This window comes from Trachymyrmex cornetzi, unplaced genomic scaffold (assembly GCF_001594075.2).
Source record: "Trachymyrmex cornetzi isolate Tcor2-1 unplaced genomic scaffold, Tcor1.1 scaffold37, whole genome shotgun sequence".
Lineage (NCBI taxonomy): Eukaryota > Metazoa > Arthropoda > Insecta > Hymenoptera > Formicidae > Trachymyrmex > Trachymyrmex cornetzi.
The window spans coordinates 739840-759136 of record NW_017298429.1 but is presented as its reverse complement, the minus strand read 5'-3'; the positions used below and the strand labels follow the sequence as shown (position 1 = coordinate 759136).

The 19297-nt window shown below is 34.9% G+C and overlaps 3 protein-coding genes across 5 annotated transcripts; all 3 read right to left on the bottom strand.

The window, feature by feature from the left end:
* Window positions 1–2834: 2834 nt before the first annotated feature.
* On the bottom strand, window positions 2835–16592 carry LOC108763605 (laccase-4). Its single transcript, XM_018511374.1, is given in 11 exon segments — window positions 2835–3001; window positions 3116–3334; window positions 3514–3735; window positions 4018–4413; window positions 11845–12022; window positions 12239–12414; window positions 13186–13396; window positions 14447–14549; window positions 16066–16174; window positions 16458–16565; window positions 16568–16592. Coding segments are annotated over 11 exon segments (1914 nt in total).
* On the bottom strand, window positions 7070–10527 carry LOC108763606 (uncharacterized). The gene is made up of 2 exons (XM_018511376.1): window positions 9797–10527; window positions 7070–8086 (listed from the first exon to the last, which is right to left on the bottom strand). The coding sequence occupies exons 1-2, from the start codon at window positions 10184–10186 to the stop codon at window positions 7664–7666; spliced, it is 813 nt and encodes a 270-aa protein (XP_018366878.1). The 5' UTR covers window positions 10187–10527; the 3' UTR covers window positions 7070–7663.
* A 378-nt stretch (window positions 16593–16970) lies between the features above and the next one.
* On the bottom strand, window positions 16971–19184 carry LOC108763577 (INO80 complex subunit B). Of its 3 annotated transcripts, none has more exons than XM_018511325.1 (6): window positions 18963–19184; window positions 18694–18859; window positions 18146–18329; window positions 17749–17982; window positions 17479–17651; window positions 16971–17395 (listed from the first exon to the last, which is right to left on the bottom strand). In XM_018511325.1, exons 1-6 carry the CDS (start codon window positions 19030–19032, stop codon window positions 17263–17265), a joined length of 960 nt encoding a protein of 319 aa, XP_018366827.1. In that variant the 5' UTR covers window positions 19033–19184; the 3' UTR covers window positions 16971–17262. The 3 variants fall into 3 exon arrangements, with proteins under 3 accessions (XP_018366827.1, XP_018366829.1, XP_018366828.1); XM_018511327.1 differs by having other exon boundaries at window positions 19015–19184; XM_018511326.1 differs by having other exon boundaries at window positions 16973–17395; window positions 18987–19184.
* Between the last annotated feature and the right edge of the window lie 113 nt (window positions 19185–19297).

The window sequence follows — 19297 nt, the reverse complement described above, 5'->3', positions numbered from 1 at the left end:
TTCGTCGACCGACGCTACTAACGACACCGACAGTTGTCGGTAAGCGTGTACAGAATAGCCCCCCTGGAGCAGGTACATTAGCACGGATATTTCAATCGTGGACAAGGAATTTTTATTCTGTGCAACTCTAATTCGTAGAATATTGCATTTAACATAAACGTTTGCTTTATCGGTAAAAAAGAAGACTCCAGCATCCCCTTAAGGCGATACTAAAGCCTCCTGTTTTACTACATTTCCATTCGGTGAAAAATATTTGTATTGAATGTACAGATTGCAAAAGTATTATTACTTATAGCGTTTTCGATTGGGGTGCACTGGCTGCACTCAGTGTCAAGAGCGTGTTCGATTGGCAGTGCCAATGAGCACTTGGCTAGTGTCACGTGTTCATTTGATCGCACGACACTCGCGTAGTGCGAACTCAGTGCGCACTAAGTGGCACGAGATATTTTGACGGTGCCAGTTCAGTGCACGTTTTATCACAGTTAAGGATATACATAGGGACAAGCAAATCTGCGCAGTTGAATTGAAAACGGGGTCTTGTCCCTACTCTTAATATCTTTTACTGTAGTTTTGTAACATTTTGTTGAACATTGCTTCAAAGTGAACAAAAATGAGTTTCAGCTTTAGCACTGAAAATCTTGGCGTATTCTTTTGAACTTGCACTATTCAGTGCAACCCATGGAACTCGTCCAGTGTTGGTGTGAACTGAGTGCGCACTGGTGCGCACTAACTTTTGCCCAATCGAAAACGCTATTAAATTAAAGTATGCACAAACAGGACCTAAGCTGCACTAGATTTCATGAGAAAATCGAAAAAAAGTTTAAAATTCGTTAAAAATTCACTTACTTTTGGCTCGTACAGCTGTCACCTCAGATATATATTTGCTTGATATAAGAGTTTAGAGTCCATATCTTGAAAATAAGCGTACAGCTGAGGTCACATTATTGAAACGAATGGGGTGATCCCGATTGATCACGGCTCGATTGGACACCACCAATCACAGCGATCGGTGCTTAGGAGCTTTGTAGTCTCAAGCGCTGTGAGTGGCTCGTGTCCAATTGAGCCGTGTCCAACTGGGTGTCACCCGAAACGAACGATACCGAGTTTGTAGAACTAAGATTGAAAGTCTAGAAAAGAAATATTTTCACCGAATAGGAAATACGTGTATACAAGTGCTTTATAAAGACTGGGACTGTCAACAAAACCGAAATTCCGTGTAGAAATAGTTGCGCGGTCTTGCGATAGATGGTGCTGGCATATGTTAGATAAGAACAGATGTATACGTTGAGTAAAGCTGGAAACACAATAGACACAGGCAACAGGGAATAACGAGCCGTCTAATCAGAGCTTTGGGGTATAAGTTCGATATTATATCCCGGAGCTCTGATTGGACGGCTCGTTATTCCCTGTTGCCTGTGTCTCCAGCTTAAGACAGAATGAACATATATTATATAATATAATGTAAAAACTAAATCAAAGATGTCACCACTATTATCGAATTTGGAATTTAAAAAGTCTGTATTATCGATCTTGATCGAGTTGGGTAATCGGTTTAGCATCCCCTTAATACGTATTAAAAATACACAACGTCATTAGAATGTGCGAGAGACCATCTTGATTCTTTCCATAAAGAATTAATTTTTCAAGGAGGTTATTTTTACCATAATTTTTCAAATAATTAACATGTACATTGTTAAATTTTTGAATCGTTTGCTGCCGTTGAAACATTGCTGTTGTTCCATCCATTCTCAAGGAAGTACACTTTTCACGTTGCAAAAGAGACTCAAAAATGTGCATCATCTGTGTACAAAGAAAAATAAGCATGGAAAATATAGTTTATTTGGCTAATCAGTTATATAATAACATGTCTAATATAATAATTCTAATAAGTAATTTGAATAATTCGAAAAACACAAAACTGAGGTCCGTATTCAGAACGCGCTTACAACGATGTTAGCACGCTAACATACTATACTTTACGTCACGTATATTATAGAATTTCAGAGATAAAAGTGCGCTTTTATCGATAAAAACGTATTCTGAATACGGGCCTGAGTATTTTTGTAAAAAAAATTTAAAATATTATATAATATTTATTTATAAATATCTCTCAAAAGTATTCCATAATATTTTTAAAAATTGGGCGAATATAAACAATTTATTTAAACATAAAACTTTTTGTGAACATATATTTTATATATTCAAAAAAAGATCATATTTACCTGTCTTCCCTGAGTAAAAAGTAGCACTCTATGACCTTGTTTCTGCCAGATTTTCAGAAGAGATCATACCACTGTCATTTTTCCAGAACGTTTATAATATCCGAACTTCTCTATTTGTTCGGATTCTGATGAAAATATCGGACAAACCGATATCATCGGAATCCCGTAATTATAAGCCCGTATTCACAGTCGATGCCGAAAAAAATCAAGGATGCCAATGCTGTTTGATTCTACTGTATATTCTTATACTGTGAGTACATGATTTGAGCTAAAGATGGTATATAAATAAAGGCTCAAAACTTTGAAAAATTTTATTATAAACTCCTTTTTGCTACCTAGATTAACATGTACGCAGAGCAAAATGATAATTATAATAAAATATTTGCATTGATTGATAAAAATTGATATTAACTTGACATTATTCTGTGCATAATAAATAGGGTATAATACATTATTCGGTATAATAATGACTATTATGACTTAACAATACTCGAGATATCGTGTCATGTATGTATACTGTTGCATAAACATTATTATATATGTATATATAAATATTTACATACACACATACACACACATTAACACGTGCACAAACTTATACATTAAAGATATTCAGCTCTCAAAAATCAAATCTATGCCTTTGTTATTGCCGCAACTAGGAAAGTTGATCGGTACAAGCGGCAAGTTTCGCTGAAGACCTACTCTCATTAAGAATTGCAATCCAGGCCCGAGTAATGGAGGATATACAGCAGTACTTCTCGCTTCCCACAGCCAATATCCTGATAAGCAGTCACGGTTAAATCAAATTTACTATAAACTATAGATAGAATAGACACGCACACACGCACGCACTCCCCCCCCCCCGCGATAAATATTTAACAAAATATTTTTACCTAAATTGTCGGTGTAAAAACGAAGAATGGTATATCCTCTATTCGGTACGACAAAAGTATCTTTTTGCACCGGATTCACAAGATTTCGATGTATTTTTCCATTAAGATCCAAAGATATAATATCATCTTTGGTAAGAGGTTGCTCAAAACTTTCTCGGGCAACAATACTGGCATTGTAACCATGTAAATGAAACGTATAGGATGCATTGCCTCCAAAACCTGAGAAAGATACGATTTCTATATATACTAGTTTTACTAATTTTTGAAACTGGTAATTTTATAAAATTTTTTTATTTTACATTTACCGGATACGTATTTTGTTACGGCACATTATATTCTTTTATTCAAATAAAAAAACATCAACTACCTCAAGGATTGAGTTTATCCGCGGTAATTACCTTTGTTTATTAATATAATTTCAATTGTTTTTCGAGGTGGAACTTGGAGTAATTGCAAACACTCGCAAAATAACAGTGTATCGGCACATTCCTTAGAGCGTTTGTCAAGAGAACAAACCGATTTTTCCAAGGTATTTTCTGGTTGCGATAGTATCGGAGATGGCGGATATTTGAAAGACATGCCATTAATCTGCGGTATCCTTATCGCGCCTTTTTGCAAGCCTGAAATTTTTCCTTGATATATAATAATGACAAAAATATTATTATAGCTTTATACTGTAGAAAACAAATATGTTTCAATTAAGTATGCGTGATACAATTGACACCTATATGATTATATTTCTTAATTCTTCTTAGTTTTATGAGTTTTATCCCTCTTTTTGCACTTGATAATCTGAAGTATCGTATCATTAAATGAGTAACCGTTTCATTTTTGGTGAATAAAAATGTTTTTCAATGATTAAAAGTAATTTTCAATGATAAATGATAAACGAATTTTCTTACTTAAGTACGCTGGATAATATCTCGATATATAAAAATTGTAGGAATTGTCTGTCATTTCATCTGTAAAAAATGAGAAAGTGTTTGCGTCGAAGGGTACATAGATCGTTTCATCTGCTTTTTCCTTCAATTGCGATAATTTTGCATTCTTCAAATCCAAAGAACAAATGACATTTTTTAATATTCTATGACAGTGATGGCCATTTTCTGCGATTTTAAATGACTGTTCGTCAAAGTTATTATCGGTTGTAGTCCTTATCGTGTATGAATCAAGAGCGGCATTTTCGTAAAAAATATATGCTTCTTGATGTAAATTGCGACATTCCCGAAGACCCTGAATATCGAAGGCGTACTTGCCGATTGCCTGTTCAGCCATTAGAATACCATCGAGTCTCTCGCCTGAAAACAAATTCAATATTTAAGTAAATCATTAAATAATTTATACAATTCTCTGCGTCTTATTTCACATGTTGGTTCTTTCGAATAAACTATGTGATAATTTATCTACTGAATAAACAAAAAGGTAAAAGAATAAGAACATAAGAAAGTAAGACAGTGAGCTAAAGTTTACCGAAAGGTGGAACAACTAGCTTTATTAATATTTCATAAAAAATAATCAATTTTTCCATAAAATTTTATTGAATTTTATAAAAGTCTATCAAAATGAAGCTATTAAAGCGAGTTTAAATCATAGGAATCACATCATCACGTGACAATAACATTAATATATACAATTACAGTTTTTATTGAACAAAAATGTACAAATCTCAACATATATATACATATTTATGTACACACACACATACATATAGATGTATATAATATAAAGTTTATTCTAAAAATATATTGAAATAATTGCGAAGACTATGGAAGTTTATTTTTAAAGAAAAATATAGGCTTGATCGTATCGACATATATTTAACTAAAATTTCGCTAAGGATGAAGAATGCTTAAATCAATTAATGATCAAACAACAATCACTGAATTTATATATTGATGAATTATTTTGAAATTGTAGATTATTTGGCTTATAGTTTTTTATTTTCTACTTTTTAGAACTGATATTCAAATGTTAACAACTTATTTGTGCTCCTTATTAATATTTCTGCCACAATATTAATTTTTGAAAAATATTAACCAATAAATGCTACGTGTGCATTTATTTTCATTTGCTTCAGGCAAACATTTCAAGATTAATGGGGACATGTTTTTTGCGCTGAATACTGAGACTTTATGTATATTCTTTAAATAATAGAACGTCGACACGATTAAATCGATATAAATATTACAATGTATGTTTAATTCACTAGTATAATAATTCACTTCTCTATTGATGTAAGACTGACGATTGTATCGAAGAGGGAAATCATATATCGTGTTACAAGTTAATACAAATTTGTAATTGTTATTCCGCTATTAAATCGACTCTGTTATTCTAGACACTTAAAATCTTAGTGCTCTAAGAAAGAGTAAAGGATCTTAGCAGATTGGTTGACTTATAATCTTATGAGAAATATAAGACAACCAGAGATGGACAAAATGGCTGCTCGAATCTATTTGAAATAGAAAATGTAAAATTGCTGTAATCTTTCTATTTGGAAATATAAACTACAAAATGGGTTTTAGACACCTATTTAAAATAGAAAATCGAAAACAGACATTTTTTAAGTGCTTTTTCCAAATGGTTTTTTAAAAATGGATTTTTAAAAACGGTTTTTTAAATATTCTTACATTTATTTTGCATGTTTAACTTACATTTATATTAATTTAATAAAATATGCATTTTTTAAATATAATATATATAAACAAAAGATTTATACAGGGTGTAACTGAAATAACGCCCACTAATCATACAGTGCTATAGTTAATAAAAAAAACTGAGTCGAAAGGTCATCTACCATTTTGCAATTTTCGCAATAGTTAAGGAGACATTAATTTCTAAATATTGCTGAATAAATGAGGTCTGTTTTTTATTGCTGCACTCTGAACCGGTGCAATAAGTTGAAGTGAAATAAATATACGTTTATTTCACTTCATCTTATTGCACTGTGTGTACCAGTTCAGAAAGTGCAACAATAAAAAACAGACCTATGGATAAAATCGATGTATAAGACAATTTTGAGATATCTTTCCCTGTTCTTTGTGAAATATTTTGAAGATTTTTCTTAAAGAACTCTTAAAGATATCTTAAAGCAGATAACTATTAATGCCAATCTAAATATTTTTTAATTGTATTTCAAATAGAAAATGGGCATTGAATATCATTTAAATGGAAACGTAAAGTAGTTTTTGAAAAAATATATTTTAAATACAAAATATAAAATGAGCATTTTGCATTTTGTATTTCCATTTTAAATGCATCTATTTCAAATAATGCCCATCTCTGAAGACAACGTCTTATAACCTAAGTCTTTTGTCTTTAGTAACGCACAATAACTGTCTTGTGACTCAAGTCTTAAAGGTGTATACATATACATACGAAGTGTCACACCTTGGACTTGAATCACAGTTATTGTGCGTTTCTAAAGACAAAAGACTTAGGTCATAAAATATTGTCTTAAGATTATCAGTCAGCCATTCTGCCAAGGCCCTAACTATATTTACTGATCTACATCGAGTTATCGATGATTAAGTATTGCGCTTTAGGAAATTAAACTAGTGTGATTCTCTCTCTCTCTCTCTCTCTCTCTCTCGCGCGCGCGCGCGCGTGTGTAACATGCATTCATATGTAATATTATCCTGGTGGTGATTGCAAACAAAAAATATCTCGTACTCATTCATATCTCATTGTAACCGACAGTTTTTCAAAAAGGAAGAGATTCTTATCCTGCTGGATTACATGTATTCTTTTTGCATTCTTTTGCTACGTTCAAAATCATGTAAAAAATAAAGCTAGAAAGTTAAATTAATCAACAAACAATGCAACAGTCAAATTGTTTAAATAAGAATAATATAAACGGGGAAAAAATATAATATATCGACATTTTTTATATTGATAGTTTTTCTGTGGAACGCGAAAATAAACATAAATATAATAAACACTGATGTTGCTTAGCTTGGAAAATAAACAATCAGTATTTGATATCGACAAATTCATTTAATCACTTGGAAAAATTGTCTATTATACAGTCTTGATCATCGATTCAGTCTTTAGAAGCATCCGGCTTGTAAAAAGACGCGGACGGCGATCATCATGCCATGCTGGCATTCGTTTTAATATTGCACACTTATATACCGAAATCGTCTAATTCTCTAAATCGTAATAATTTAAATTGTTTTATTTGTCCAAAAATTAAACGTGTTATAAATAAAACAAATGGAAGCTGTATGAATATTTATTTCATTGCGGTACTCTATTCAAAACGCATGCTCGGTCGATGGATAATGGATAGAATAGTTTCTTCTGTCGAATAATTTTCATTGTTTTATTTGCGGCGAGTCTTTCTTTTGTCACAGTCCTATTATAGTCGTTCTAAAATCTCGGTTAAAAGTGAATTACAGCTCGTTAGAGCCTGTTATAGGAAAAGTTCGAACGAATCAGCATCGTAAATTGAGATCGATAGCGATGATGCGCCATGAATGCGAATCGCAATATTTTCCATGTTAATTATTCCACATTGATTTGTGCTGATACTAGCGAACTTGCTCATTAGCGACGCGTTTGCGCATAGATCCCGATCTCCGCTTCGAAGAGAATCTGGTTGATCCTGAGTTTGGCGACCGATCTCGAGTAAGAGTCGGGGATCTCGGCGAGCTGCACAGCAATACTCTCGCCAAACTTGGCAAACTCTTCCTTGGTCTTTTTTCGTTTTTTCTCGTCCGGTGGGCGAAGCTCGAGTTTCATCTGTTCGGACTCATCAAGACCGTTCTGGCTCGGCAAAGAACCATTGTACAACTCCATTGCTTTCATACTGGACGACGAGGACTCTTCGGCGTCCTCACTGAGCGAGGCGTTGAAGGAACCAGTACCAGAGCCGTTTGTCTCCTCGTTGCAATCCATGAATGTAATACTTTCTGGATCGATGTTGCTCACAATATATTCTTCTTGTAGTTTCGGTTCCTCTTCAACTTTCTGCGAAAAGGGATCAAGTTGTATCAGGAACTTTACCGCGCTCTGACATAAGAGCAGAATTAGAAAGGATTTCCTCTTTCTGTCAGTCTCGTAATTATTTTGTTTAATATACAAACGAATTACGAGCGTTTAATCGTATCACGTTCGCACGACTCGATCCTAATCTCACGTTCTGATCTCCGAGAAAGACTTGCGTCGAAGCTTTCACGCGTATTGATTTTCTTTCATGAAACTTGGAAATTGCATCGCTATTACTATAGTAAGTATATCATTGCAGCGTAAATTGTACAAAGTATTTATAAAAATGCTCGTTGAAAAACGATGATTTTTAAATTTAAATACTAAATGGAAAAATTATTTAAAATATCTGACCTTATGCAATGGGTCAATGTTGGCGCTTGTGTATAGTCATCGCTCTCGTGCATGGACTCAACGATATTAATTAACGACAAACGAATTGTTCAAAGGGGGAAGGGGAGGGGGAAGGGAGAGATCGGACATGGATCGAGACGTTTCGGATCTTCATCTTTACTCAAATTTTCGGGAAGCGGACACATCGCCACGCGTCGCCACGGGCCAATGAAATGCTTATCTCGACCAGCGACGCGTCGCGTTACTCGTTGGGATCCAAGTTTCGTCGTCGTTCGCCACCATCGTTTGCGAATCACGACATGTATATATCTACGTACTTATAGGACTGTAAGATATAGGAGATGTAATCTTTTTTAACGAACTAAGCGAAGCATAATTACAGCCGAGATTATTTCCTAAGACACATTTTTGAATGGTGCAGATAACTTTAAATCGTCATTTTAATCATCTTGTAAAATTACACGAGAAAAAAATTAGCTAGTCAACTCGACACAACATTTTCTTTTATCAAAACATACAAGGTTGGGCAACGAGCCAGATATAAATACAAAAGACTTAATATTTAATAATATTAGATTACATACAAATGTTTCAACTCCGATCGAGTCATTTTCAATGTTAGAAAACAAATTTAAAATTGCATAACCAAATCAGTCCAGATGTAACAAATTCATCTTTGTAAAATTGTAATTATCATATCTTGTTTTTTACAAAGATGAACTTGTTACATTTGGACTGATTTGGTTATGTAATTTTTGACATCACTTATGGAGGAAAAAATTTACCAGTATTTATGACGATTATATATTCAGACATTATTTGTTAAGGTTTATATATTCCGACGTTATTATTCTGTAATTTTAAATTTGTTTTCTAACATTTTGAAAATGACTCGATCGGAGTTGAAACGTTTGTATGTAATCTATTATTAAATAGTCTTTTGTATTTATATCTGGCTCGTTGCCCAACCTTGTATGTTTTGATTTATTCTAATCGAGCCATTGTATTTCTCTTTGTTTTCTTTTATGTTTACCTTTCCATTTCATCGTTTGTTTTATTACTTATTAGACAAATTATTTGCGAGATCGTATATTTTAGTAATATAATAGATATGTTTTCGTAAAAATGAAACAAAAAGAACACTTGAAATTTCTACTCAACAGTCAGAAGAAACCCGATAGATTTTCATTATTCGCTATCGCGCGTAATATGATTTAACACCAAGAATCAACCACAACAAGAACAATATACCGAGCGCATTTCCCTTATCGTTATCGTTAGAAATCTCGAGAGATTTGAAATGATTTGGGCCATTTTAGGAAATGAGTATTCCTCTACCTTCTTCCGCTTGCTGTATTTACGCGTTCCAAATTGTAGGAATTGCATGGCTTTGAAGGCGAACCACTTGGAGACGTATACGTCGTCTGGACCGGTGGCGGCGTCGCGACTGTTCTGTATCTTGTGTATTTCCCGAGAATACTGGCACTTTAGATTAGTGATCTTCTTCTCAACCTCGAGAGTGTTGCAGCTGAGAATCTCGGCAAGCTCTTGTATAGCTCGTTTGCGCTTCGCCCGGTCGCGATAGCCTCGGGCGTTCCAATCCCAGAGGACGCGTCGTTGTTGATACTCACGTAGCAGCTCCAGAGTTTTGTCGCGGGTCCACTCCATGCCGATGCCGCGCGTCTCGCTACTGGTCAAATCGTCCCAAAGCCCGTGTTGGCTGTACATGTAAGAGATACCTCAGGACGGAAGATATAATGTGTCGGTGCGACAACGTAGAAGACAGTTTCCTCGGAGATGTCACGTCGCGCGTGTGAACAAGCGAGCGGTTTAGCGGTGTAGTCCAAGTCAGTCCAAGTGGCAGACGACGCGGTTGCCTTCTGTACCCTGTACTCCTGTCGTTGTCGTCTGTTAATAAATCACGGACCGGTACGTCAACACGACGTAAGCCGTAGCCGCGAAACAAGCACGCGTTTTAATGATTTTTGCGCGAGCCTCGCGCGCTTCGCTACCTTCCTTTCTTTATTTCTCTTTGCGGAAACCCTGGCGGGAGCACGAAGACGGCCGAGTCTGCGCGAACGTTAGCCTTCCTGCCATGCCTCGTACTTCTCACTCTCGCCGTCCACATCGTTATTCGAGCCTATTAATGCCGTTGAGAGAGAGAGAGAGCGAGAGAGAGGGGGGCGGGAGAATTTCCCTCTCTCTCTCTCTCTATTGCCGATGCCACCACCGCTGTCGATCCTGCTGATACTATCAATATGCTTTCCTCCTTTCTTCCTTGTTGCTTTGTAAAGTTTCAAGCGCAGAATCGCGTTAAAGTCAAATCGAGCACAGGACATTCTGGTCTTTAACTATTATTGAGTATATTCCATGCTTCGTAGTATTCATTTTTCTAAATGTTCATTGTCGACAATCTTCTTCATCGTTCATCTATTCTTGTCACTGGCCATGAATAAATTAAATCCGCGCGTTTGCGAGATTTTAACGAAGGCCTTGTATCTACAATTTAAAAAAAAAAGTGCTTCTTCGTACGTGCGAATCTGAAACAACTCTCTCTTCTCTCCTGCGAATCTCCCATCCGATTATCGGTGTCTTTCTTGGTGCAGTAGGTATGTAAATCGCGAGAGTAGTTACGTTGAAGTATGTGTGAAAGATCGATCGAAATCCATTTCTTCCTCTCATGCACGAAATGTTTCTTGCTTTAAGACACCAAAGTATCTTCCATCGTATTTGTAAAATCATCATTACATGATTTTGATTCTAGTTGATAAGTTTGATGATAAATAATGGTACGTTTCACTGATTTTTAAATGCGAATGCTATTAAGTCGTCACTTCGTCTTATTTATTGCAGTCAATCTTTATTACGAAATGTTTACGCGTAATTGAATATACCTAATGGACGATATTTTTATGTATGTACCTACGTACGTCTTAATCATCTTACTCGATTCCATTTTCAAAAGACTTTAATGTCAGACAATATTATACGATAAAGCTCTAACGGTAGGCCTGCTTTATACCTTAGGATCTAGCGCAATAAGTATTCTTTACGCACGTGCAATATATACATAATATACGTGCGTTAGATGATTTCTTTTTTGTCTCTCACTGTTCCATTGAAAAATAATTTCAAATTCAATGAATCAAGGTACAATTTCGCTGTTTGCACTCTTTTCTCTCTCTTAAGTGTATCAAAGACGTGTGTATGTAAAATCGTGTACAAATATATTTACATTTGTATAATATGCAAATATGTTTGTATAATACAAAAAAGGTTTAAACCATTGCAGTATAAAATTAATTAGATTCAATGTGTATAGCATTAATAAAGAAAGACTGTGGATACAAGGGTGGGATAGAGCAATCCGTGAATTGAAAACGTACCTGGAAATAAAACGACATGCATGCCCATCATCGATTGTACAGGGTTGCCATCAGCAGCAAGTATTTGAAGCGAATGTCCATGGATGGATAATAAAATGGGACAATCGTGAGCATTTGCATTAATGAGGCGTAGTAAATAGCGAGATCCATGCTTCACTCGCACAACCACTTGCCGCGCCTATAAAAATGTTAAATATTCTTTAGGTCGTCGTTGACGTATCCAAAGTATCTATGCTGTATCTACGTCGCAATTGGCAATTATATTCGCATCGCCCAACTCAATAATCTTGATCCCACGGCCTTAAACCTGGATTACCTGGAGTTGGAACCAGTGAATGTTTGTGGGGAGGTATGGACTGGGAGATACGGGCTATGTTCTAAGGAGGCTGTATACCTGGCCATTTACAAGGAGCTCGTCCGGCGTAGGTGGCGAAAGGCTTGCATGTCGGAGTCGCGTCAATGGAACCGACGACCTTGATGACAGGACGAGCGTCCTTTCTAGACTGAGATCCTCGTCCCGCAGTCCTCGAACTACCAACGACCCGTACACCCCGTCGCCCTGCTGCGAGACTAATGGTCCCTTATATTTCTCTCTTCTTTTTGGAGTGTTTGGAGTTAGCGCGACCGCTACGCTACGATTTTACGCAACTCGTGCCGTGCCTCGCCTCGCCACGCCTCATCGCGCCTCGCCCTCGCCTCGGTTCGGCTCGGCAGGCACCGAGGCACGCCTTCGTCAGCTTCGTCTTTCGTTTCGAGTCGAGAATGTCGAGTCCTGTCGAGATCCTTTGAAACGCGATAGCGCGAAAGGCGCACACAATGGATACTTTTCTTCTCCAATTAGAAAGATGCTTCGCGGCGCGTATATCATTTTTGATTGAACAAATTTTCGATAAATTTTCAAAGAGGACGTAATTTTTATCCGCGCAGCGAAAGAAGCAGCGAGATACGCGGCGATTCCTGCTCTTTCGGGATACCGCGAACTCGTTATTGATCTTGCTTCTCTTGATGCGCGAGCGCCGCGGATAGATGTATTACGTTTCGTTCTATGGCGTAGAATCGGAGTTGTCGGAGTCAAAATCCGAGCGAGTCGACTCGAGCGTAAACCGTGTAAACTCGTGACAGGACAATCCGCGATCCGCACAATTTTTTTCTTCCAATTTATTTAATTCTTTTACTCGCTTCACGTTGACGCTCGCACGTTGAAGTAGATTAGAGGTTAAACAGAAATAACAGAAAAAAACCGGAAAAAAGAATCGCAACGTAATAAAATCATTCAAGTTCGTTAAAAATTGAAAAGATAAGGAAAATATTAGGAAATTGCGATAATCCATATATATCTACCTGAATGAGCGTGATAAAAGTACGTTCCCGTGCTCTCGGGAATTATCTTGTAACGAAAGCCACCGAAGGGTAAGATAGGGCACTGCGTTATCATAGGCACCCCGTCCATGTAATTGGAATCCTTTTGCCGGATTCCATGCCAATGGAAAGCCAATTCGTCACTTCCCAACTTGTTATAAACGAGAACCTCTATCGTATCACCGAGACAAATCTATCATAAAAGTATATTCTGTTATAAATGTCTTTAATCACTATATATAATTGTCAATATCGATAATTGTCGCTCGTCTCGTCTCGTCATGAAAAGAACCGAGCGTGCGAAAAACGTTTAATTTTTAAGAGTCTGTTTTCTGTGACTGGACTAAAATACACTTTTGAAACTTGAAGAGAGTTCTACTGCAGGAATAGAAAACAGAATATTTAAGTATATATCAACGAATATGGCCGTAATCAGGTTTATAATAACACGGAGAGTAGACGGTTAAATCGATTAAACCGTTTAAATCTACCTTCGCGCGATATGTCCATGTTAAATATATATGCATCAATCTAATCTACGTTTTAAAAGAATCAACATCGGAGGTTTATATTCAAAGTAAATAATTATTTTATTGTTAAATATAAGCTCTCTTGATGTAATAAAATACAATGTTTAATTGAACAATCAATGAACTCTGGAATAAATATAATAATGGAGCAAACTCCGAGACACGACAAACAACAATTATATTAGTATTCGATCTGATATCAAGTTTTGTAATAAGAATCTTAATCATTAATACAATAGAAAGATCTTATCAATATCCTATTAGTAATTATTCTATAATTATATCTCTCCTATCTTTACACACGTGGTGAACTCACCAAAGTCCAAACGGAAAAAGGGAAGATCGCTGAACGATGAATTCCGATTCTATCTTTTTTTCATTTATTCGCGCACGTGTATACCGAGATTAACTCGATCGCAATTACTGTTCTACAGTCTATATATGTTAAAAAGTAATTTACAATTTGTCAAAATTAGTTTTGCTTTACGAAAAACGTGAGTAATATTATTTAATGCTAACGTTCCCTAACAACACAGACCTCCAAAGGACGTCCTGAGGATATCCGAAGGACGTCCATATGTCCTTTGAACATCCTAAGGACATCCTCAGGATGTATCCCGGATAAAGTGTGTTATTGGGGATTGAGAGAAAAAAATATTTTTTTTTCTATAGTTTATTTTTTATAAATATATTTTTTTAGCGAGTATACTCACTTGTATAGCCGGTCCTGGACTTTTCCCGTTAATCGCCAAAAAGCTCCTTATTGATCGCACGGTAATATTTTCGCCGCTTCCCTCAGATTTGTCGTAGAAACTGCTAATTTTATCAATAATAATAATATTTTAATGATACGTATCAGTATTAATAGGAGTAAAGTTTCGTAATATAAATATATATTTTTTTCGCGTTTAAAATTAAAAAAATGCAGCGAATAAATAAGTCGAGAGCGAATTTTGTCAAAGGTTTTCAATATGTATAATATTTTTTTTTCCCCGCAATATCTGTATTAATATAATATTTTCACGATATATTACAGTTGTATGCGTGTTGAAAGACGTGAAGGGAGAGTGAAGGGAGCGAAATGTGTGTCAGCGCTTTTTCATATATATTATATATAATATTAAATCGCACATTTTCTCCGACAAGTAAAATATCAGTAGTATCGATGCAACATCAGTGAATCTGGATAATTGTTACTTGACAAACTCGATTACGTATGTGTGTGTGAATTACTAAAATTAAAAGTATATAATAATCAATAATAAATCCGTACATTCGATATACATATAAATGAAACTCACTATTTTCAAATTCGTGAATAGCGGCTCTTATTCTCGATTAATAACTGTTTTATCTATATAATAAAAACAATCGAAAGAAACGGGCACCGGGATGTTAAGATCGAAGGATTTCACTCGATAAGTATACGTTTCACAAAAGAAGCACGGAGAAATGGTGTAATAAGCGCGTCACACAAAGTTTACGCCAAGACGCCTGTATTATCAGCCATTATGTGGCGCGCTTCCGCCGAGTCCGAGTCACAGTTTGCGTATACGATGTGTATGTGTAGGTATCTATAGTGTACGTATATTACGTGCAGCAGATTATGCACAATGTTCAGCGATGTTGGTCGATTCAAGATGGTATCTGTTACCTGAACGCCACAATCATGATTAACCGTTAAAACACCGCATACCAATCCGCGACCGCAAGTATCCGTTGCATTTGCATCCTACAATGCACTTCGAAAGAGATAACGGGGAATATCACCGGATCTCTTTTTCTCTCTCCCCCTCTCTCACACGCCATTCTTCTCATTTTTTTTTATAGCGCGCATTTTTAATTAACATATCACGTCCTATAGACAACAAAGTGTCTAAAATCAGGCCAAACGTCTTTTGCATCTAAAAGATGACTTAAAGACATCTGATATCACAATTTTAGATTTTGTCTTGTTTAGAGTGTTATTATTAGGTGTTAAACTTAATTCCTGCCGTTTTTCGTCTCTAAAATTAATTTGTTTCGAAGGGAAGATGAATGAATACCTTAATCAAAGTAATTTCTTCCATTTTCTACTTTATTACTAATTAATAATACTTTATTAATAATACTTTGATTAAAGTATTTCTCTTTGAAACAAATCAATTTTGGAAACGAAAAAAGGCAGGAATTAAATTTAACACCTAATAGATTATTTTATCAAGCCCCTAAAGTTTTTTTTAGCTTACAATACTTTCTCACGCATGTACATTACAGCGGTAATATATGTTAATTTACAAATCAATTAATATTATTTTATAATAAAAGAAAAACTTATAATGTTGTCTCTCACCTTGTTGTGACGTGCGATTCCGTGATAAAGAAACGATAGACGCATGTTCTTTTTGAAGATGATTTGTCGGAGCAAGGACGCACACATTCATGATAATTATCTATTTTTTCTTTTAATGAGAAATGAAAAACTGTTTAATCTTCATAAACGAAATACTGCACATTTTTATATTGGATAATTTTATAAAAATATTAATCACAACTGATCGATATGCATCGTTAATGATCACCATATTAATTTCATTAAGCTAAAAACACGCAATCTTGCATAAGGGAGCAATGACATATGAACCAAGAAATTTTTTGTATTTTTCTTCAAGACGATACAGTGTGCTTTTGTAGAGAACAATACTAGAAAATAAATATTTATTGACAGTAAAAGATTTCACTCACCAAATGTTTCAAGACATAAAGTCGAAATTGGAGAAAAAACAAACGTTAAAACTATGCAATAACGAAGGCACGACATGGTGGCCCAGAATATCTGTTGAGACCGAGCATGTAACATAAGTTTGAGCGCTCCTGCATGAATCTAAGTCGACGACCGACTCGGCGAGTGAACGCTTCGCGAACGGCTTCCTACTTGAGGAAGTGGGTGAAAGCAAAACTTACGCTACAAAGTAGTACAATTCGGGGAAGATTGCCTCTTACTTCTCTTTTCACAGATGTATTCGTATAAACAGCTTTATTCCATTTACATCATTTAATAAATATTGTTAGTAGTTTGGTAATAGAGAGAGGGGAAAGAGATTGTTTTTTTCTGTTTCTTTTTTCACAAAAAATAAAAAAGTTGATGGTTAATGTAAATAGATAGATAGGTTTATATGTATAAGCATTCACATATATAAATTTGTATGACTTATAATACATATATATATATATGCTATATTTAATTAATACTTTTATGACTTATACTAGTTATTTTATGTAAGCTGCATACAGGTATGTATGTTCTCATATACGGATGCTTTCCAAAGACACATTACACAGTGTGACACAGTGCAATTACATCTTTGTTCGCCAATGTTAAACAAAGATGATCACTGTATTGTACTGAATTATTTGTTGGAAGGCATCTATGTATGAATGTATGTGTGCGCGCGCGCGCGTACACACACACACACACACACACACACAAATATATATATATATACACTAGAATTTATGAAAAAAAGTTTGTATTATATGTACATATAGTTCACCTAGTTAAAAGGAGATTGGCTTTGTAACACTTTAAACTGCACAATGGTATTCCGGTTTTCGAACATGAATATCTTTTGGGATTTTTACATTGCTTTACCCCGCAAAGGATTTGTTTTGGCGGATTTTTCCTAAAATATTGAATTAAGGATACATAAATGTTGCGTCCTAAATGTCAGTATAGAAAATGATAATAGTAATAATTCTGTCATACTCTTTAGCAGAAGAAAGTGGAAAATTTTCACCGGGAGGTAAAGATATAGAACTTCCTTCAATCGTTAAGCGATACGTCACTAATGGTACTTGTCGTCTAGATAATCTTCCCTTACTGATAACTTTGGATGCTTTAGATTCTTGCTTCTTAAGCAACCTTTCCATTGTCTTTTTCTATAAAAATAATTCAAAATTTTTAATTTCATACAATTTACCCATTATTAAACATAATGTTGTTTGTCATCAAAAAAAGCTTTTTGTTATTTACTACCTTATCTTTTTCTCTCTTTTCATCAGCAAGTTGTTTCCGTTTCAGAGACTTTAGAGCAGCCTTTTGTATAGCTTCGGCAGTCATGACTTTTTCTTTGTAACCAGTAGGTAACGACATGAGTTGTTCGACACCTGGATTCGGCTCTGTATCAGTCTTTCTTTCGAACATTGCTCTTTGTCGTGCTGTCATTAACTTTGGATCTTTTGGCTTAATTTTTTTTAATTCGTCATCGACCTAGAATAAAATACAAACGCAAGTTTTTTTCTCTCTCTCTCTCTCTATTTCATTATCTTATTAGTTATCATTGAGCATGATCAGATGTAAAGATATGGGAATAATAAATGTCATACAATTGTTTTTGTCTTACTACAATAAATAGAACAGAGGAAAAAAATACCTCTTCCAGTTTACCAGATTCAATAGCGTCAAGCCATCTTTCTTCTTCGCTGCTAGTTCCACTATCTTTACCTTTGTTACCTTTTGGAATTTTTTTTTTTGCAGCTACTTTCGGACAAGGTGCAGTACTTATCGCAGCTGAGTTCAAACCACATGTTTTTAATAATTTTTCACGTTTATCCAAACTAGAAAATAATATAAATTATTGCACATGTGTATATTATGTATGTATGTATGTATGTATATATATACATATATATACAAGGAATATTCATGAAATTACAGGAATATTCATGAAATTAAACGTGATGTATTGCTACAAGCAAATTAATGAAAATCCTTTTTTTTCTTAGCAAAAGATATTGATAAAGACCATTACTTATTCAAACTTGACATGACACATATTTTTTTATTTAACTTTGAAATTGAAACTTTTAACAGAAATTAGCTGAAGGATATAATTATGTATGATTAATTCCTTTAGCTTTCTGCAATACAATGCACAAAAAAAAAGTATAAGAAAAAATAAACACCATATAATAGACATACCTCCGTTCATCTTCTTTTTTCATTTTTATTCGAAAGCTTTTCTTCCTCTCAGCATCGGTTGAGATTTCTACAAAGGCGTCGCTGTCATCATGCATGAGCTTTTTTTTCTTGTGCTTTTTATGTTTATGTTTCTTGTGTCTTTTCTGCGGCGAGACATCATTTGTATCTAATAAAATTCAATTAATATTAGTAATCTCAATGTAAATTATTATGATATACATTATTGTATAACATACATTGTTACATACGCATACAAAAAATTGAATTACCTAAATTTATCCGAACAGAATTACCTAAATTTATCTCCTCTTCCGTACTTACATCTCTTGGCTTACCCATTAGATCAAAAACAGCCAAACAATTTATCCGTCACACGCCAAGATTGGAACTGCGTAAGGATAAATATGTAGATCTGTTCACTCTGATACGGAAAATTAGAAAATGTATGTATTATATATCATGTACTCGTGAATATAAAAATGATATTTAAAGATGCGTGATACAGAGGTAACTGTATTAAAACTGTTTTGATATTTTTTAAGGTTAGGAAATTTCATTGCGTGTTTAAAGGCCCGTCTACAATGCACGGAGTAAGAAGTAAGAG